The sequence below is a fragment of the Octopus sinensis genome, linkage group LG7, assembly GCF_006345805.1.
Source record: "Octopus sinensis linkage group LG7, ASM634580v1, whole genome shotgun sequence".
Taxonomy (NCBI): domain Eukaryota; kingdom Metazoa; phylum Mollusca; class Cephalopoda; order Octopoda; family Octopodidae; genus Octopus; species Octopus sinensis.
Window position 1 is genome coordinate 71,801,737 of NC_043003.1, and position 23,701 is coordinate 71,825,437.

Sequence of the window (23,701 nt, forward strand, 5' to 3'; positions counted from 1 at the left end):
CTGGCTATAGACACACTTTCTGTGCCCTATCAGTGTTTGCAAAGGGAAACTCGAGTCCGTGTGTATCATAAGTTGAAGACGGGAAGAATGGCTTCCCTTTGCAAACACTGATAGGGCACAGAAAGTGTGTCTATAGCCAGCTGGAGGAGGTGTTTCTTGGTGCTACAAGCTACAGTAGCATCCACCCTTAGGGGTTAGCCATATTTAAATGGCAAATATACGTCACGAAAAAATGTATCAATACATACTTAAGATTGCACAAAAAAAAACTAGTAATGAAAGCCCAATGTCGAAGCTCCACTCAAACGAAACGAGAGTCAGTGTGTATGTCAGTTAGACTTAAATAGATAACTACTGCCTGATTTTTACATTTGTATCTCTTTCGTTGTCAGATCTTTTATCAATAAATTATGTTTGATTTATCGATCAATTACGTTTGACTTAGCCTTTCATGAATACACGAATATCACAGATATTTAACTCTTTCTCATTCAGACATTTAAAATCAATGGAAAAAAAAATTAACAAAATAAAAAGCGGCTTAAAAGCAAAACGAAACAAAATACGCGAAGTCTCTTCTATTCAGTAATCAGCTTGACTGTTTATTCTTGTAATTTGATACTCTAACGATCAGCTTAACGAACCCTGACACATGTCGAGAGGCACATACATACAGGCACACCCACATACATGCATACACCAGCCAATTTCTATGCAAACATTCAAACATACATACATGTACATACACCTATAGACACATATACAAGCGCACATGCATGGTGCACACAAACACACACACAGACATAATTCATATAAACATAAACAGACATATATACATGTATACATGTATACTCAAGTGCATACACACATACAAATAGATGTACGTCAGAAATCCACATACACACCCACACACATACATATATATCTATATCTATATCTATATATATATATCACTCGATCCAGCAATGAATTTCGGAATCATGCCGATATCCACAGCTTTGTACGCCGTGTTAGGTTGTGTGTGCTTTTCCGCGACACTCCGCCTGCATCTAATGAGGACGATTACTTCACCGACCTGGGCCACCGACCATCCCTGTGGACGCCAGCTCCAGGCCAGTTCCAAGCAGTCGATCTTTTTGCGGGCGCTTGCCAGCGCGCCGTGGACCGGTTTAACTTTTCCAAGCGTCGCCGTCTTCTGAACATCTCCCCAGCCGAACTCTCGGCCCTTCGATATGACCGACGAGGCACTGACGTCATTATAAAACCGTGGAGCCGTGGTGGTGTGGCATCCAAACCTCTACAAGGCAGAAGCCCTCCGCCAACTTCAAGAGATCTCCTTCTACTGCCCTCTGCCCTCCGACCCCACGCCCAGCTGCCAACAGACGGTGTCCACCATCCATGACCTAATCTCCTCCTCCCGTCTACCCCCAGCGCCTCTAACCTCATTGTCCGCACCCCTCGCACCCCCACTATTTACTTCCTCCCCAAAATCCACAATCCTAACAACCCTGGCATACATATATTCATACGCCCCTACATGCGCAGTCACATGCACACATTTAAATACGCAAATATTACATAGATACATACATACATACAGAAACATACACAGATAAAACCATAAAACTGTGATCTAAAATGGGAAACTCCATGTGCCACCCGACCGCCTACTAATTAAAACCTTCGTCAGATTATATCTTGCCATATTCCTTGAATGACACGTTTGTTAGCAGGCATCAATAACGTTGATAGGAATCTAACGGTGGACAAATCGATTGTTTTAGCTATTGTAACTCAACACCTGACTTAAACATGACTTTTTAGCTACTGTGTCAACCAACGCATGACCTAAACATTACATGTTGGCCACCGTTTCTCTACACATGATCTAAAAACATTTAAAACATGTCTGGACGAAGATTCTGCCCATCAAATATCGATTTTGTAACGTTCTAAACCGCAGCACAGTGATATTGATTTATAACACGCATAAACATGCATTTGTACATAAAACTATTTACACACTTACATACAGACATATATATTTATATACATACATGCAAACATACAAACATATATGTATACTTACATATATACATACATGCATACTAACATACACATGTAGATGCATAAATGCATACATACATACATGAGCCCATACGTACATATATGCATTCATGCATATGTACACATATGTATGTACACATATACATACATACATAATTCAAGAATATTTGTGAAATACTCTCATTAAAACATCTGTTAGGTTCAGAAATAGGAGACCTGATTTATTTGTTTAGGGCAAAATGCCGTGCACAGTCATGTAGGTCCTACAGATCAGAATATTTCTTCTAAAACAGGGAAAAAAAGAATATTTCCAGACGACTGTTCCTTAAAACACTAAGCCAAACATTATTTTATGTGTCTGAAGAAATTTGTGTCAGTAAAAATATAGAGTGGAGTTGATGGGTTTCGATATCATTTATCTTTTACTTGCTTCACTCACTAGATTGCGGCCACGCTGGGGCACTACCTTGAAGAATTTTAGTCGAATGAATCGAATCGACCACAGTACTTATTTATTTTTTTTTTAAGTATTGGTACTTATTCTATCAGACTGTATTTCCGAACCTCTAAGTTGCGGGGACGTAAACACATCACCATCGGTTGTCAAGCGAGGGTGGGGGACAAACACAAGCACAAACAAATACATACAGACACACACACGAGGGCTTCTTTCAGTTTTCGTCTATCAAATCCACTCATAAAGCATTGATCGGCCTGAGGCTATAGTAGAAGACACTAGCCCATGTGGAACCATGTGGAACCATGTGGTTGGGAAGTAAGCTTCTTACCACACAGCCATGCCTGTGCCTATAGGCCTATGTTTGTAAATCAGAGAAATATTTCAGAATTGACTGTGTATCTGAGAGGTAGAAGGATTTTTCATGTCTTTATTTTTATGGATCATAAATATCGTCGCGTCTAATGTGGATATGGCGCTAATTTATTATTCGTAGATTTCCCGCCCAGGAAATTGACTACAGCGCTACCAACCAGTAGTTTAATCTCACAACCATCGAGCAGCAAGATTCAAATCTTTCTCTACTCGATAATATTTGGAGGAGGAGCTTCGATCTACCTATTTCTTTACTACCCACAAGGGGCTAAACACAAAAAGGACAAACAAGGACAGACAAACGGATTAAGTCGATTATATTATATCAGCCTCAGTGCGTAACTGGTACTTATTTAATCGACCCCGAAAGGATGTAAGGCAAAGTCGACCTCGGCGGAATTTGAACTCAGAACGTAGCGGCAGACGAAATACTGCTAAGCATTTCTCCCGGCGTGCTAACGTTTCTGCCAGCTCGCCGCCTAAGGAGCTTCGATCTACCTTGATAACAAAGTGTACAATGGCGGTAGCTGAGGTCTTGGGAAAATTACAGATGATGATAAAAGAGATTTCTCTCAAATAATCTTAATTTTCTAAAGTGGAAGTTGGCATGGCCGAAAAAGTCTAACCAAGTATATCAACTTAACAATTTAGCATAAAGTACATGACAAAATCGTACTGAAAATTTAAACTTAAAGCAAGAAAGGCGAAACTAAATAGACGCGGCGCAATGCCAATTTTTTTCTTTTGCAAAGAATCAGGGGAGTCGATTGGCTTCAATAGTAGCATGAGAAATGGAAGAAATCCGGTGTTGACTTAAGTGAAATTTGAACTCAAGACTGGGAGGTCCAACATTACATACTGTTCGGCATTTTCCACAGTTTCTTTCACGTAACGTGTTTAATTTTATCTTACAATAAAATCGACTGGTTATCAATTGATGAAACTGGAAGATAATTTACATCGGAGGGAAAAGGTATTGTTCACAATAACTTTATTATTGATTCTTAATCTCACCAATCTAAAACCTATAACAGGTGGACCTCTGCTGGATTTTTTCCGAAGTAAAAAAGACCCAGAAAAAAAAAAGAAATATCTTTTAAAAACATGAGTTTAGTAGAATGGATCAAACCCATTACAGGATTACTATTTCAGCAACTCTGAAAGGATGAGATTTGAACATATAAGTGTAACCAGAAGTACAACGCAACCAGAGGCTTTTATCCCAATATTTTATTATGTCAGTTTGTAAATTGTCTCCCATTATTGTTTATGTTGTTGCATACCTCTAGGTTAGATCTGATCATGTAGACCTATATTCAAAGGCATTTTGATAGCAACTGTCTAATTTCATTTATCTAAGGCTTACTTTGTTTATTAAGCAGTCGGTTGTAACAAGTGGGACATTTATCTGCCGTTTCTAGTAGATCATGCGACTACAAAGGGGATCAGTGGTTGCCTGGTACAGTATCATTGATTCCTAACTCTGGCAGATGGTAACATATTTGCAAAGAAGACATAGTTTGATCCATATGTGTTTATTTGATCGACCTCGGAGTTGTGACAGTCATACATGAAGAGGCTCGGAACCAGCGCTCAAACATAACGAAACCTAACACAATAGGGCACCACTGATTCAACATTCTGTTGTACTAGAATTGTTTTCAACAGTCACACCTGAAAGCAATACTAGGAAGCTGAAGGTTAGATTATTTAACTTTACAGAAAAGAGAGGAAAGTGAAATAATGAAAAAATGGTAATGACTTACTGAGCCTTGGAGAAAATCAAGCAACAGCGCTTTCACGTCAGTTTTATTGATTTTTAATACATAATCCTTCGAACATTTTACCGCTTCGTCTATCTGAACCGATCTATTAACGAAGAAAAACAGAGAGGTGTATATTATATACATACATACACACACACACACACACACACACACATATATATATATATATATATATATATATATATATATATATATATATATATATATATATATATATATATATATATATATATATATATATATATATTTATATATATATATGTATATATATAACGGGAAGCTTTATGAAAATAAACAAAAGACGAAGGCAGGTGGAATACAAACAAACAATTGTATTAGTATGGCGCTCAGGAATATAAATAAAACAAGACTTTTACGTTTCGAGCCTACGCTCTTCAACAGAAAGGTACACAGAAAAGAAACACAGAAAGAAACAAGGAGAGAAAAAATGCGTGCAGAGGCTAGCGAATCAACATGGCGTGTGTGTGTGTGTGTGTGTGTGTGTGTGTGTGTGTGTGTGTGCGTGTGTGTGTGTGTGTGAGTGTGTGTTTTTAGTACTTTTAGACTCTTAGTCCGTTGAATTAGTTTCTGATGTCTAGTCTCAGGTGCAGTTGACGTTAGTGAACCAGACGCACTGGCGAATCTGAAAAATATGAGTAATTCAATTTCGTCTCTTTCAACATAAAGAAACAAAAGTAAAGCAGCTTCAACTGCACTTCATAGACTAGCCTGTCTCTTCAGGGCCAGCAACTACTTTAATTCACATTAACTGTTCATCCTCCATATATACTGCTCTTGGACAGTGTTTTTACTACATTAGTTGCTAAAGGCTCAGTTTGCAACTCTGTAGAGCCTCTAAATCACAGGAATGATGTGTTCTCTCTTTCTACCTATTCTACATTGAACTAACTAGCTGTAGATCATCTACAACTAAATTCACCGGTCTCATCTCTTACCAACACTCATACTGTGTTTCACCATCAGGAGACTACTCATATGATCCTTCCTCCCCATAACGGTAATCCTCACTATCTTACAACATCAACGCCTACTCCACAGAATATCAACCCATGAAATTCGTTTCACCAAGAAGTTTCCTGTGGATGTCGCCGCATATATGTTCAAGTTGAACATAAACAACATTAATGTCACCAGTCTGTGACGATCTATTATTGAAATAGGTACTGGCCCTTCCACTACCAATCTCTGAGGTTCAGAGACTCTCCCAATGGGGTACTACTTCCTCTTCCTGAGGAAATCATAAAACGAATAAATTAGATGTTTAATACTGGGACTTCATTCATTGTCCAGTAAAGTTATATAATAGTTTAAAGCTTATCACTAGTAATATGTGGCCTTTATACAAATTCGAAGAGATCACGTATACAAACGCACGCACAAAACAAAGATTTAATTAATTTAGTTTCGATATAGTCATTGACCATGGTCAATATAGTGACTATATATCTCACAACGAATTTCTTATTGAGTTTAAAAAACGTGAAGGGTGGCGATATTTTACGAAACTTAATATTATGAAAAAATACCCAAATGGAGATATGGTTAATTTGATTTCTAACATTGGTATAAGACCTCAAATTTTGTTGATAGATGCAGCGATTATATTGATCCACAACTTAACTGGTAGTAATTATTTTATCGATCTCAGAAAGTAGATAAATAAAATCAACCTTAGCAGGTTCTGAAATCAGTAGGTTTAATTAAATATCCTCTGCTATTTTGCGCACCTAAAGGTTAGTAAACTTGTGACAAGTATATACAACCTTCCCCAAGCTACAGGAGCTGAATCAGCACAGCAGGCCATTGAAACGTTCGTAAGTTATGAGGTAATGTCATTGTTTACAGCGTTGATTTGCTACAATATTGTTTTGATTTTGGCTACTAGGCAGACATGACCATTTTGGGAAATAGCCAAATTCATTTCAATCACTCTCCTATTACACCGAAAATGGAAAAAAATACATGATACATGAGATAATGTCATTCTCAATATTCATCAACATGAATTGTCAAGTCCAAGGTGCTTTGGTCATAAGTATGTTCAATGCAGTCGACCTGGGTCTAAACCACAACGTATCCAGTACTCTATTAACTAGGCTAACTTGTTTAGAATATTGCTGGAAAATAAAAACTTGAATAAGAAGACTATTCAGAACTGGACACAAGTGTGGATGTATGATTAAGAAATTTGCTTTACAATTACATGGTTTCAGGATCGCCAGTCTTTCGGCAGGTCTCTTTTACCACAGCGTCAAGTCGACCAAGTAAAATTTGATAGAAGAAAACAGTGTAAAATCCTTTCTGAGAGACTGTTCCTGTTGTTAGATAGTATACTTAATATGCTGCTCAACTAGCCACAGGGTGTCATTATTGGTGACTACTTTATTATAAGAATTCAGGCAAGTTCTCAGATTTGAAGATTACTTTCTATCTTCCTCCTGACAGTCTCCGGAATCCTAAAACGTATCATGGTGGCAGTCATACCTCTGTCTAAGCTATTAAACAATAGACATGGAGCAGGGCCTGGTATCTTTAGCAAGTTAATGACGCCAGTTATATTTCCATATTATGGTATTGTATTTCTGCAAGAAATAGATTCAATTTCAGATATATAAAAGAAAAAAAATAATATCTACCCACAAGGTACATAAGCAGATAAAAACACACACACACATAATAAACACATGCCTATACACCAATTCTTTCGCACCTTGTTTATACACACATATATATATATGAACACACACACACACATATGCATACATACATGCGCATATATATACATATTTTGTATGAAGGATTGCTTTGAGATATATGACGTATTTTTATAACTATGCGTGTGTACATAGATACATGCATATATACATACGTATATATACACACATATATATATGTATATATATATATGTATATATATATATATATATATATATATATATATACATATATATATATGTATATATGTATATATATATGTATATATATATATATATATATATATATATATATATATATATATATATATATATATATATATATATATTATATATATATATATATATATGTATATGTATATATCCTCATTTGCATAAAATAGTAACAGCTGTGACAACGCCAACAGTAACAACACCCAACAACATAAACGTCAATTACAACAGCTGTGACAATAATAAGCAAAGCTAGATTCAAAACAAGACCAGCAACCAGAGTTACTTTTGCAATCGAACCGATAAGGGCAACAAAACCCACAAATACAAAAGATATAACAAAAACAATAGCGTCAGATTAACAACAAACACAAATTCTTCTTCTTCTTCTTCTTCTTCTTCTTCTTCTTCTTCTTCTTCTTCTTCTTCTTCTTCTTGTTACTACTACTACTACTACTACTACTACTACTACTACTACTACTATTGTTATTATTATTATTATTATCATCATCATCATCATTATTATTATCATTATTAATATCATTATTATTATTATTATTATTATTATTATTATTATTATTATTATTATTATTATTATTATTATTATTATTAGGCAGAATCGTTAGCTCGCTGGACGAAATGATTAGCGGTATTTCGTCCGTCGCTATGTTCTGAGTTCATATTCCGCCGATGTCGACTTTGCCATTCATCCTTTCGGGGTCGATAAAATAAGTACCAGATGAACACTGGGGGTCGATGTAATCTACTTATCACCACCTCCCCCAAGCTACCCTTGTGGCAATAATTTGAAATAATGAAAATAATTACTATTATTAAGGCGGCGAGCTGGCAGAATCGTTAGCTCGCTGCCTTTCATCCTTTCGTAGTCAATAAAATAAACATTAGTAAAACACTAGGTCAATATAATCGACTAGTCACCTCCTCCAAGTTTCAGGCCATGTGCCTATAGTAGAAAGGATTATTATTATTATTATTATTATTATTATTATTATTATTATTATTATTATTATTATTTATTATTATTATTATTATTATTATTATTATTATTATTATTATTATTATTATTATTATTATTATTATTACTCAGTAGTTTATTATTATTATTATTATTATTATTATTATTGAGTGAGAGAGCAGTGCATGCCATCAAAGTGACACTGGGGTAAAATATACGAAGCCCAATATACCCATCATGACTACCCGTCTGATAAAGGTACACCAGGCACATGCATCACAACCATATGTGCGCGACATGGTGATCTCATATCAAGATAAACAGCACATGACCTTGCAGGTGGGGCCCAGTTAGAATTTTCTTCAGGTTGAGTAGCCCATCCCGCTCAAAAGGTCCCTGAATAAGGGTTGTTTAAGGATGTTGAAAGAACCACCCATGTTTCCAGAGGTGAACTATTCAAACCCCAAAGAATCCGTCTCAACACATGGCTATGATGCTCCCCCACTACTTCTGCTCATGATCAGAGATGCACATATCGTCAGCCACTAAGGGACATGCTCAACTGGTTATGGTCAAACAACTGACAAGCAAATCTGTGGTATTGAGCAGAATATTTGCTGTAGCCCATCTTTTATACCAAGACAAAACAATGTACATGATAACACTTCCAATCAGTTAAGATCAGAAGCCATGAGAGCCACTGCCTGGTACTGCATCAGGGCATTTATTATTATTATTATTATTATTATTATTATTATTACTACTACTACTACTATTATTATTATTACTACTACTACTATTATTATTATTGTTATTGTTGTTGTTGTTGTTGTTGTTGTTATTATTGAGTGAGTGAGAGAGCAGTGCAAGTCATCAAAGTGACACTGGGTTACACATGACTACCCGTCTGATAAGGGTTCACGTCAAGATAAATAGCGCATGAACTTGCAGGTAGGACCCAGTTAGAATTTTCTTCAGGTCGAGTAGCCCATTCCGCTCAAAAGGTCCCTGATTAATGGTTGTTTAAGGATGTGGTATTGAACAGAATATTTGCTGTAGCCCATCTTTTATACCAAGATAAAACAATGTACATGATAACACTTTCAATCAGTTATGATCAGAAGACATTTCTGTTCATGATTAACACTGTGCTCTTATTTTTCCCCAAACTGCATCTTAATATCTTTGCTAAATACTCTTAGAGAATCTAGATCTTTTTCCCTTTTTTGTGAATAATTTAAGGTCATACATATATAACAGGGAATTTATTTTCATCTTGGTTTTGGTTAACTCATTAGCATACCTACATTCTCTCAGTATGCAATGGCGGAAGGTAATGGAGACAGCGAGTTTCCTTGGAATATCCCCCTGCCTATTTTCACGCTGTCTGACGATTCATTCGCGCATGTTAGTCCTATTTTCCACATTTTCATTGCTATTTATGAAAAAACTGTATATCTTTTCATTGACTCCGAGTGTTCTCAAGCATTCCAAGAGCCAGTAGTATGGAACATTGTCTTATCCAACCAACAGCTAAATTCTTTCTTATTCGTACCACATTTCGTACCATACTATCGATATACTGTAGATCAGGAATTCTTGACTTCTTTCTGAATCCCTTTTGCTCCACTGGTAAGATTCTCCATCTTTGAAAAATCATACTCTCCATTTGCCATATTGCCAGTTAATTATATCCAGATCTAAAATTACTGACTTCACTTCTCTTTGTTGTCATTCTTTATCAGCACTACCTTTTCTTTTGCTATCCATGTTGATGTTGCGCTTTGTTTTTCAATCAGAAAGAAACAGCTGTAAGAACCCGCATAGTCAGAACATAAAACCTGGAATGAAAACTGTAAGATGTTTTGTCTGATGCTTTAACAATTCTAAGAAAAATAACAATAAAATGATCTAAAATCTGGTTTCTCACGTTTTGTTAATACCGAAAATGGCCGGCGAATAGTCTCTCTTTGGGAAAGCTACCTGTGGGATTGTGACGAATGTAATGATCAAAAGAGTGATACCAATGTTGAGAAAGAGGCTCCATCTCATGAACATGAAGTATGATGCCACACCGCTGCCATGGTAACCTAGAACAGAAAACAAAAGCCTTCACTTAGAAGTAGAACTTAGAAAAGGACGAAAGGCAAAAAGATGAAAAGGGTTGGAATATTTAGTAGTTGAGTAAAAGACAAATTACGAAGTGATGATGATGATAATAATAGTTGTATAAATGATGATTGTGGTAATGCTGCTTCTTATGAGGATGATATGATATGACAGTAATGAGGTTCCTTCATATGAGTAATACCATCACAATTTCTAACTTCGTTAGAATGTCACACATTTTGAGAGAAGTTTATCATTAATGTAAAGAACCAGATATAGAACTGGTTTATTGATTGGTGAGACCAATAGCAATGTCGACTTCGGCAAAAAATGAACTAAGAACGTAAAAGGACGTTACCAAATATCGTCGTCGTTGTTGTTGGTTTATACCAACAACGACGACGACGAAAACGATGACGATGACGATGATGGTGATAATGATGATGATGATGATGATGATCGAATAACTTTAGTAGGTCGCGCAAAATGTTAGCGCAAAAAGAACGCAAGCGGCGACATGATAAGGTTTATCTCAACTTACACTAGTAACTTAGGGGATTGAATAAGCTACATTTGGAAACATGGGTATTTCGCTCATCATCCTTAAACAAAACTTATTCATGGACCATTTGTGCGGGATGGGCTACTCAACCTAAAGAAGATTCTAACTGGGCCCCACCTTCAAGGTCATGTACTGTTTATCTTAATATAAAATCACAATATCGTGCACATATCATGGTTGTGATGCATGTACCTTATATGCCCTTGTCAGCCGGGTAGTTATGATGGGTATATTGGGCTTCGTATATTTGAACCCCAGTGTCACTTTGATGACATGAACTGCTCTCTCACTCAATAGTAATAATAATAATCCTTCCTACTATAGGCAAGGGAGCAAGTCGATTACATACAACCCAGTGTTTCACTGGTACTTATTTAATCGCTCCCGAAAGGATGAAAGGTAATGTCGACCGCGGTGGAATTTGAACTCACAACGTAAAGACGGACGGAATGCCGCTAAGCATTTTTCCCAGCGCGCTAACGATCCTGCCAGCTCGATCGTCTTATATAAGGATGATAATAATAATAATAACAACAACAACAACAACAACAACAACAACAACAATAATAATAATAACAATAATAATAATCGGCAAGTGACTACATCAAATATGCAGATTGAAAATAAACAATAACAACAACAAATAAAACAGGAAGAAACAAATACCGCGGAATAAATTAGGGTTCTGGCATTCAGCATTTATGCATGAAAGAGAAGATCAAGAAGGAATGTTACAGGAGAGTTCGAGCAGTCCTAAAATCACAGTTAAAAGGCCCGTAGCAAGATGTTAGCCATAAATTCTTTAGCAGTTCCAATTGTTATTTATAGTTTCAATGTGTTGAACTGGAATATTAGCAAAATAAGGAAAATTGACTGGAAAATACGTAAGCTGCTGACTTACAATAAGATGCACCACCCAAAAGCAGATGCAGATCGTCTTTACCTTCTCAGAGCTCAAGGAGTTCGAGACTTGATCCAGTTTGAGATCTCTTACAAAACCTTAAGAGTGACGAAGAAGAGTGCTTAATATTCGACGTGGAAGTGCCAGGAGATCAACACATCATCATGAAAGACAAAAAGTTGATAAATATGGAGACCTGAGAATTGAGATCGCTAAGATGTGGCTGCTACTAGAGTTGAACATAAAGATTATTCCTATTGTCATCGGAGCATTGGGTTCAATACCACCCAATCTGAAAAAAACTCCGAAAACCTTAGAGATACCCTACAATCTAGATTGTATTGCAAAAGTCGGCATTACTTGGAACTGCACACATATTGCGTAAAGTACTGCCTGTCTGAGGTCATTGTGACTTGACAGACAGTACAAACCCCCGGTAGACATATATCTTCAATCAACAATCTCACGATTTTGTATACTGTGCGACGTCTATAGTAATAATAATAATGATAATAATAATAATAATTCAACTGCTAATCAATCGTATGATCCTTGAGAACTATCACAACAAGCGCAGAAATCTCAGCACCGCATGGATTGACTACAAAAAGGCCTTCGACAGTATACCGCATCCATGGATCTTGAGATCGCTGGACATCTTCAAAATTTCCCTGTGATTTCAAACTTCCTGAAGCACAATATGTCGTTGTGGAATACGAATCTCCAATTATACCACTCTAATGGAGTACTTGCCTCAGAAAATATAAACATCAACTGTGGAATTTTTCAAGGTGACTCACTTTCACCTTTAATATTCTGCATAGCCCTAATACCCCTTACAAGTGAATTAAACAGAACAGGGTATGGGTATAAAAATTGCCAATAAAAAAATAAGCCATCTATTTTATATGGATGACTTAAAACTTTATGGTAAAGACAATAATGAACTTGAAGGCCTATTGCACACCGTGAAAGCATTCAGCGATGACATCGGGATGGAATTTGGACTTGAGAAGTGTGCCAAGGCCACTTTCCAGAAAGGGAAAGTGAAGACCACAAATTCAGTCGTGTTAGATGTTGACACAGTCATAAGAGAGCTTGAGCAAGAACAAACATACAAATATTTAGGGATAAATGAAGGCTCTGGTATTCAGCATGCAAGCATGAAAAAGAAAATCAGGAAGGAATGTTATAGGAGAGTTCGTGCAGTCCTGAAATCTGAACTAAATGCACGTAACAAGGTGTTAGCTATAAATTCCTTAGCAGTTCCAGTTGTTACTTATAGCTACAATGTGTTGAACTGGAATATGAGTGAAGTAAAGAATATAGATAGAAAAATACGCAAGCTGCTGAGTTGTAATAGGATGCACCACCCAAAGGCAGACGTAGATCGCCTTTACCTTCCCAGAGCCCAAGGAGGTCGAGGCCTGATCCAATTTGAACTAGCTTACAAAACAAGCACAATTGGACTGGCCAAATATCTCGAAATATCGAATGACTGGATGCTAAAGCTCGTGGAAAATCACGAGAGACGAAAGAAGCTTCATTCTATCATAAAGGAAAGCAAAAAATTTGCTATTGATCTCGTGCAGGATACCCAAACTGAACAACCCGAGGGAAGTACGGCAACTATTGTTGCAAAGAAGGTGAAAATGATGGCAATGAAGAAAGCACACGAGCAATTGGCTGATAGGTGGGAGGAGAAACCTCTGCACGGCAAATATGTGACCCGCAGCAAACAAGCTGATGTTGACCAGAAGCAAACCCATCAGTGGCTACGGAGCTCAGGGCTAAAAGCAGAGAGCGAAGGTTTCATCCTGGCTGCTCAAGATGAAAGCCTATTAACCCGGAACTACCAGGCCAATGTGATGAAAAATGGAGCAGACCCAAAATGCCGATTCTGCAACGACATGATTGAAACAGTGGACCACCTAATCTCTGGATGTAAAGTCTTAGCACCAGTGGAGTATAAATTAAGACATGACAGAGTTGGCCAATATCTCCACTGGCTAATAAGTCGGCATTACAATATCAAAACTGCCGACAAGTGGTATAATCACCACCCTGAGGCTGTAACTGAAGGAGAAAATGTAACCATTCTGTGGGACTTTCCAGTACATACAGACCGATACATCAAGGCCAATAAACCAGATATTGTTGTGAAAGACCAAAACAATAAAGTTTGCTTATTGATCGACATGAGCATCCCCTGTGATCATAATATCCCAGCGAAAGAGTTTGACAAGCTCAGAAAGTATAAAGACCTACTCATTGAAATTGAGAAAATGTGGCATCTCAAGGCGGTTACAATACCAGTGATCGTAGGAGCACTAGGAATGATCAAGAAGGGAACCGAAAATTATATGAGAATGATCCCTGGCTTACCATCCCTGCAAGAAGTGCAAAAAATTGTCTTAACTGGTACATCACACGTATTGAGAAGAGCATTGTCGATGTGAGAACTGTTGCTGCTCATGTATTTTAATTTAACTTTAAAAAAAAAAAAAAAAAAAATGAACGAACTACTGAGTTTGGTTTAATGGCCTACCAATGTATGCTATGAGTTTCTTTGCCCTAGGAATCGGGAAGACACTCGGCAAGAAATGGAAGCAAATTTGAAAGAAGAAAAAAAAAGTAATAATAATAATAATAATAATAATAATAATAATAATAATAATAATAATAATAATAATAATAATAATACTAATAATAATAATGATAATAATAATAATAATAATAATAATAATAATAATAATGACGATGATGAATATGATGAATATGATGATGATGATGATGATATGGAGGAAATGTCTATGAAACAACGACTAATAATACTAAAGACCACCACTCCAAAATGGTCACGAAACCCTTCGAACTATCAAGAATGGCAAGGAAAGAAAGATTAACTTAATAGAAATCAAGTAGCTTTTTTTTTTATGCGACCGTTTCAGCCATCGCAAATATAGTGGAAGAAAGAGATAGACCAAGATAACAACAGAAAACAGAGAAAGAAACAATTAACTTAGAAGTAGAAAATCAAGATCAGGAAATTACAAGCTCAACAGCAAACAAAAAATAATATACCAACGGTTTAGGAGACATGAAGTAATGGATTCAGGGCAAGGCACAGGAACTCAGTATTTTGAGTTCTAACTTGAGTTGAACAAGAAGAAAATAACCATCAATGAATAGTGATGTCAAAGAAGTGGCGGTACCGAGAAGCGAAATTTAGGAGAAGATAAAAGAAACGCGAGAGATCCTGATAGAATACTACAAGAGGATGCGAAGGGTAGGTAATAAATAAGCGAACAGAATGCTGATAGTCTTAAAGCTATTAACACTCTAAATACTCGCTTTGGTTCCATGGTTTCCAATTATTTCACTAATGTAAGGGTGACAAATAATCTTTTGTACAAGGCCCGAAATTTTGGGGGAGGGGGCCTGTCAATTAGATTGATTCCAGTACGCAACTGGTACTTAATTTATCGACCCCGAAAGGATGAAAGGCAAAGTCGACCTGGGCGGAATTTGAACTCAGAACGTAAAGGCAGATGAAATACCTATTTCTTTATTACCCACAAGGGGCTAAACATAGAGGGGGACAAACAAGGACAGACATAGGTATTAAGTCGATTATATCGACTCCAGTGCGTAACTGGTACTTAATTTATCGACCCCGAAAGGATGAAAGGCAAAGTTGACCTCGGTGGAATTTGAACTCAGAACGTAGCGGCAGACGAAATACGGCTACGCATTTCGCCCGGCGTGCTAACGTTTCTGCCAGCTCGCCGCCTTAAAGGTGACAAATAGTATAACATGCATGAGGACATGGGAAAGAGCATTTATATAGAACATGTATAATGATTGCTTCACAGTCATCTTGTCATAATGCTTGTGAACAATAAATACAGTTACAGAGTGAATGAGTTTACTTATATAAGAATATGTCGATGACCTGATAGGAGGTGATTAATTGATTCAGGAAGGAGGAGTTCATTTTAGAAGTGTCAATGAGGAAGGAATGAGAAAAAAAACAGATCGACAGTTTAATTGTATTTCTTAACGATATCATTTTACACGTTCCATTCATTGACAAGTTCATGAACCCGAACATTTATTTCGTACCCCTTCCCATTTACGACACACACGCACACACACACACACACACAACACACACACACACACACACACACACACACACACACACACACACACACACACACACTGTTTTTGAGTTTGATTTGTCAGACTTCTCATCTGACATCCTATATTGAAACCTATATTGTTTTCTTTTGGAAGAGTAATATGAACATATTCACAGGTTATTGTTTCCTGTTTCGGATACATTTTTTTCACGAAATTTTTAACCTGTCAGTATGTCTGGGCATGCATTTGTAACCTCATCCTTAATGCTCTCTCCCTCTCTCTCTCTTCTCTCTGTTCTCTCTCTCTCTCTCTTTCTGTGGTAGCGTGCGTGTGTTCTACACGGTGAGCGTCTATGCAACACACTTACTAATCACTCAAAATATGTAAGAAATACGCAAGAGCACCCCCCCACACACGAATAGGAGTGGCTATGTGGTAAGAAGCTTACTTCCCAACCACATGGGCCAGAGTTCAGTCCCACTACGCGGCATCTTGGGCAAGTGTCCTCTACTATAACCTTGGCCCGACCAAAGCTTTGTGAGTGGATTCGGTAGGCGGAACTGGAAGAAATGCGGCGTATATATACATATATAGAGGATCTAGTTTTTCTCATTCCAAAATATGCATTTTTTAAAAGACAGTAAAAAATACGAAGATCAGCTATAATTATAAAGTTTTCCAGTCTAATTGCTATGAAGGCATGATGTTGTGGAGAAAAAAGTGGAGAAAAAGTTACAGAGGTTTAAAAATCAAAAAATTGTGTAGTTTTAGCTAATAGCTAGACAAATTTTCTGCGTTTAGCGGAGCAGTGTCAACTTTAAGGTTGTACCCTGTGAAATTTATAGTTTAGCGTCTGTGAAATGTCCTCGTCATTACAGGTTTCTAAATAAATAGAAATACCTAATAAAATCAACATGTATCATCTTACTGTTTCTTTTGTCTCTTCATTGATTGTATGGTTTTATTACTTTTTAAAAACTTGCTACATTTATATATTTGTCTGCATGTGTTTACTTCATGCGTATTTCAGTATTATGTATAGTTGTATGTATGTGTGTGTGTGTGTGTGTGTGTGTGTGTTTGTGTGCATGTGTGCATCTGTTTGTCCCCTACCACCGCTTGACAGCCGGTGCTGGTGTGTTTATGCCCAATAAGTTAGCGGTTCAGCAAAAGACATCGGTAGAATAAGTACCAGGGTTGAAAAAGAAGTACTGGGTTCGATACGTTCGACTTCAAAATTTTCAAGGCGGTATCGCAGTATGTCCACAGTCTAATGACTGAAACAAATAAAAGATGAAAGATACAGCTAAGATCCAAAGGAAACACGCATACGTACATACGCGTGCACTAGCAAAGACAATTTAACGGCTATAAGTATTAAAAATAAAACATCATTGTTTGTAGCCTTGAAAAACCCGGAGCTGGCGGGGACAAAGCACCAATAAAGTTGCATATAGCAACAAAAGGAGCTCGCCAACTAAGCACTTAATTAAGCGGTAAATTAATTTTACCGGTTGAAAGATAGAACGTGCATTATTATTGATTCATTCCTCCCTCTCAGTCAGCAACATTTGTTTCAACAGGCAATTTCACAGCAAGGATCCTGCAAAAAATCGATACGTGTGTGTTTGTGTGTTTGTGTATGTGTGTATGTGTGCGCGTGCATGCATGGATAGGGGTGTGTTTGTGTCTGCCTGTCTTAACATCACGTGTTAGTCGTAAATAAATGTAACTGTTATGTAAGCGGTGTTGTTCATATCCGATCGCCCGCGAAAACTGGCCATTACCTTTCATAGACACAAGTGAGGTTGGCGTCAGGAAAGGTATCCCGCCGTAGAGGATCTGTCTCAAGGAATTTTGTCTGACCCATGCAAAAGTATTTCTTTCCTATATTTGTGATGATTTTGATATATATTTATATATGCATACATACACACACATTCAGGTACATATGATAGTAGATATTCTTATGAATTAGAATTTTTACGTTCAAATAAATAAAAATGTTTGTCGAGACGAACTTAACTATTTCTTTCCTATATTTCCCACTTAGCTGACATTGTTATAACGAAATGTTAAAATTATAGCAAATACTTTATGTGCAAGTACTTTTCATCTCTGTGTGTGTGCGCACGTGCGCGCACGTGCGCGCTTGTATGTGAGTTTGTGTGTGTGTGTGTGTGTGTGTGTGTATTGTTTAAAAATTGTAAATATTTAAATCAAGAAAGCTTAAGTAAAAAAATCAGCCTAGGCTAAGGTGGTGAGATGGTAGAAACGTTAGCACGTCGAGTTAAAAGTTTAGCTGCGTTTATTTTATTTTTTTTTCAGGTTCTTTACTTTCTGAGCTCAAATTCCACTGAGGTCGACTTAGCCTTTCATTCTTTCGAAATCGATTAGATAAGGTGCCAGTTGGGCTCTGGGGTTGATGTAATCGACTTTCCAATCCCCTGAAAATTGCTAGTCTTGTGTCTAATTTAGAGAGAATTATCCCTTTTGTTAACACTATTATTACTATAAGTTACACGTGAACATCAAGAACAACATGCACAAACACTGGGACTTTCTATTATTTATACTGACGCTGTCAGATAAATGCCAACCCATGATATAGACTGCTATATTTATTACCTTCCACAGCTTTAATAGACGCTCTCCAAGGTTCCAGTTTATAGGAAATTTCGCGCAGTTCTCGTTTGAATTTGTTCCATTTCTGAAATGAATTAAAATGGCTATATATTAGGACATATATGTATTGGGATATATATACATACATACATACATATATATATATATATATATATATATATATATATATATATATATATATATATATATATATATATATATATATATATATATAAATAAAGTTAATCCAAACATGAAAACACAAAGAGAAAACACAACAACGCGAGAACGTGGAACAAGTATAGTGTTATTGGACGCTCCGGAAAGGAAAGAAAGGGTAATCTAACGTTTCGAGCGAAGCTCTTCGTCAGAAACATAGGAAGGGAATATATATATATATATATATATATATATATATATATATATATATATATATATATATATATATATATATATATATATATATATATATATGTATATATATATATAACGGGAAGCTTTATGAAAATAAACAAAAGACGAAGGCAGGTGGAATACAAACAAACAATTGTATTAGTATGGCGCTCAAGAATATAAATAAAACAAGTCTTTTACGTTTCGAGCCTACGCTCTTCAACAGAAAGATACACAGAAAAGAAACACGGAGAGAAACAAGGAGAGAAAAAAATGCGTGCAGAGGCTACCGCATCAACATGGCGATATATATGTATATATAAGGCGGCGAGCTGGCAGAAACGTTAGCACGCCGGGCGAAATGCGCAGCCGTATTTCGTCTGTCGTTACGTTCTGGGTTCAAATTCCACCGAGGTCGACTTTGCCTTTCATCCTTTCGGGGTCGATAAATTAAGTACCAGTTACGCACTGGGGTCGATGTAAACGACTTGATCCCTTTGTCTGTCCGTGTTTGTCCCCTCTATGTTTAGCCCCTTGTGGGCAATAAAGAAATATATATGTATATATATGTACAGCGAGAGAGAGAGAGAGAGAGCGACAGAGACAGAGACAGAGACAGAGAAACCACACGAGTAAAACAAGTAAAGATAAACAAAGAGGCACAAATAAAACAGATGGTCGGAAAAGCAGAGAAATACGAAACAAAACGGTCAAAAGCATAGAATGTGTACAGTGAAAACGAATATGCCAAACGAGAAGGAATAGAAGAGATTCTAACAGTTCAGTCAAACCAAAGAGAATTAAAATAAGAGGATAGGAAGAAAAACATGCGTGAACGCACGCACGCACGCACGCACGCACGCACGCACGCACGCACGCACGCACGCACGCACGCACACATACACACACACACACACACACACACACACACACACACATACATGATTATGCGTGAATGTACCATATAAGTTGTGGAGAATGAACGTAACAAAGCAATCTAGATTGCATTAAAACTTTTTCATAAACAATTTTCGGATGTTTTCCTTTGTAATCCCATAATCCGACCGTCTTTAGTACATACTTCTAGCATTTGCAAATGGACACGGCAAAACATACGCAGTGAGAACTACAACCTTTTATACTCAAACGGGATATTATTGAATGTGTGTGTGCGTGTGCGTGTGTGCATGTGTGCTTGTGTGTGTGTGTGTGTGTGTGTGTGTGTGTGTGTGTGTGTGTGTGTGTGTATGTGTGTTTACTTATACACGAATGTATAATTGCATAATCATATATATGTACATACACAGTGCACAAATCAAAATACGCTGTGCAGTGCATTAAAAACTAAAATCCCCATATTGTCAGCGAATGCACTGTTATTCATAATAGACAGACTTATTTAGCTATTGAGTTTCTATACTCAATACATATCCATAAACTAATAATCTCTGATAGAATATAGTTACACCTTCTCTGATGAAGGTATAAGGAGACTAGAAACGAGTTAAATACGCCCAATTTTTTCTGCTAACGGAGACATAACAGCTGTAGTGTAGCCATGCTGATTGCAAAAGTGAGGTTCAGTTGCATGTTTATTGAAACATATATATACTTGACGCTTGGAGAATACAATACATAAGAGAGGGAATATGTGGATGTGGAGAGGAATCAGCACAGATAATAAACAAATAAAGAATAAAAGAACGTAAGGCAAAGATACCAGAACACCCTCTCTCTCTCTTTCTCTCACTCTCTCTCTTTCTCTCTCTCTCTCTTTCTCTTTCTCTCTCTCTTTCTCTCCCTTTTTTCTCTTCCCAACCCTTCTGTCTCCCCACTGCGTTCAGCGTGTCCATTTTATGTCTTTCTTCTTTAAAAACTTAAATCAATACCATAGACATTATTTAATCTCAAATAAAGAAGACACCTGTTACACTTTCTTGTAAATATATAAAAATCATAGTTTGTGGGAGTGTATATGTGTGCGTGTATGTGCGTGCGTGTGCGTATGTGTGTGTGTATGTGTCTATTTACATATACCTACATACATACATACATACATACATACATACATACATAAATACATACATATAAATATATACACACACAGTGAATATGCGTGTGTATATTTGGAACATTCTCGTAAATGATGTTTCTAAGTTTTAAAGTTTAACATACAAGAGAGAAAAATAAAAGGAATGAGTTGAATTTACTGTCAGATTCCAACACTGCCTTTCACTAACTCCCACGTTAGTACCCCCTGCAACAAGACTCTGGCATTTAAAGGTTCTCAATTGAATAACTCCCTACTAAAAAGATTATAAAATGGGACCAAAGTTAACTTAGAGTCCTTTGAAAGTTCTTTACATGTATCATATACTAAATCAGCCTTCCACAGAAAGCTATGACTTAAAGGGCTCAACGTCCACTAATTCGTTGAGTCAATAACTAATGATGCCATGTATACACTAACTAGAGATGACATGATATACTTAATCAAAACATTGGATACCTAAATATATATATATAGTGATGACGCAAACAAACAAACAAACAAAAGAACGAACGAACGAACGAACGAACAACAAACCAACAAACAAACATTTAACTGTGAAGATGTTGCTATAGTTTGATGGTTAAAACGAACTATTGATATTTTATCGACAGGGAAAAGTAGGGCATATGAATCTTCATTTTTTTCAGAGCCTCCGAGGCTAGTGAGAAGTGGGAGAAAGTTATCCTGAAGCATGCAACAAAGTGAACCCTGCGCTAATGACGCGTTTAAAGTAGGAGGTGGGGGTAAATCGGGAAAGGGATTATGCATAGCGTCCAGATATTAACGCAAAAAGCAGAACAAAAGAGACCGGGAGAAAATGCTGCTCAATGATTCCACCAGACGGCTCCATTCCACAGGTACATCGTCTCATCAACCCCCCGAAAGAACAAGGCAAAGTTGACCATGGTGGGATTTGAGCCCAAAACACAGGGAACCGCAACTTTGTCAATTCAGTGCACGGAAACATGCAAGCTCTCTCTCTCTCACTCCCTCTCCCTCTTTCTCTCCCTCCCTCTCCTCTATATATATATCTCTCATGCACACACGCACAGGAACACGCACGCACACGCACGTACACACACACACACACACACACACACACACACACACACACACACACACATTTACCTGCTTGCACGTATTTGTATGTTGTTTGCCCCAGATCAGCTCGGGTTCACTAGACCTAATGATCCCAGGCATATTTGGCTTAATTCAATTGAATAAATTGTAAACTTATGTCACTCTCTCATATTCATTGATCAAATAACGTTTCTTTTTTTATTGCTGGTATATTCAGAACGAATTTATGCGAATAGTTATCATCTTAACAATATAAGGTTTAAGTCTGAAGGAAATTTGGGAGCTATTTCTAGCAGGTTCTCGACCGTGTAAGTACATATATAGTAACATTCTTTAATAGCTTCCTTATCTGCAAAGCAGTGTGTTGGGACTGAATTCACATTGGATATGTGCTGAAGAACAGTGGATGTCGGACTCTGACGGAATCCATCTCATTCCCTTCTATTGCGGTTAACCCCAGACGTATAGATATACAGACATACAGACATACACATATGCAGATGTACAGGCGTGCATGTATACAGACCGACAAATATGCAGACAAACTAACAAAGGAGTATATCTGCGGTCACTTGAGCTACTAGAAGTAGTAGCTCAATCCTTCTGACTCATACATTGTACTGGTTTGAAGAAATAACAAAGGCTTTAGATAACTTGGTTCTTATATACTATGCCTAAAATTGAAAGAGAATGGAATAATCGCTGCTGAAACGTCTTTGATCATAGGTTTTCTCGATCAAGGTTGCTCTGGCGATAGCCTATACGCATGAAATTTCAGTATTTGTCAGTTTTCAATGGACAGACTCCTTTTTTAGTTTCTCCTACTATTTCATGCAAGGACAGCAGAAGCAGAGCTGTGTTTTGTCTCATTCGATATTGCAATGCAGTTTCAATATTTGGTTTTAACCACTTACGTTCCTACACACTTGACAAAGTACTAAATCTCGCAACATCTTATTTGATATCATCTTAAACGTAAGATTAGATATTATGTATAAATGATCGAATATCAGAATTGGAAAATTTAAAATAGTCATAATCCAAATTCAAATCGTGCCGAGTCATTCTTTGTCATCAACTGGGGATCAATAAAATAAACTGCAAGATTGAGAAAAGTTATAACGATTTTCTATAAATTTGTGACAATTTGGCTATCTCAGGATTCATTTTTAATTGTATAATTAAAAACTTAAAACGTAATTAAAGTAGATGATGAATAACT

At 36.9% G+C, this 23,701-nt stretch overlaps 1 protein-coding gene across 3 annotated transcripts in view; it reads right to left on the reverse strand.

Moving 5' to 3' along the window:
* Nucleotides 1-23,701, reverse strand: part of LOC115214060 (transmembrane channel-like protein 7) — a 146,418-nt gene that overhangs the window by 56,752 nt on the left and 65,965 nt on the right. For all 3 annotated transcript variants that reach the window (XR_005000075.1, XM_036504834.1, XM_029783102.2), the window contains 3 exons: nt 18,957-19,038; nt 10,541-10,700; nt 4,666-4,768 (listed from right to left, as the gene is read on the reverse strand). Coding sequence is in view for 2 of the 3 variants with exons in the window: in XM_036504834.1 (XP_036360727.1) it covers nt 4,666-4,768; nt 10,541-10,700; nt 18,957-19,038 (345 nt within the window). In the remaining variant the exon portion in view is untranslated. The remainder of the gene's footprint in view (nt 1-4,665; nt 4,769-10,540; nt 10,701-18,956; nt 19,039-23,701) is intronic.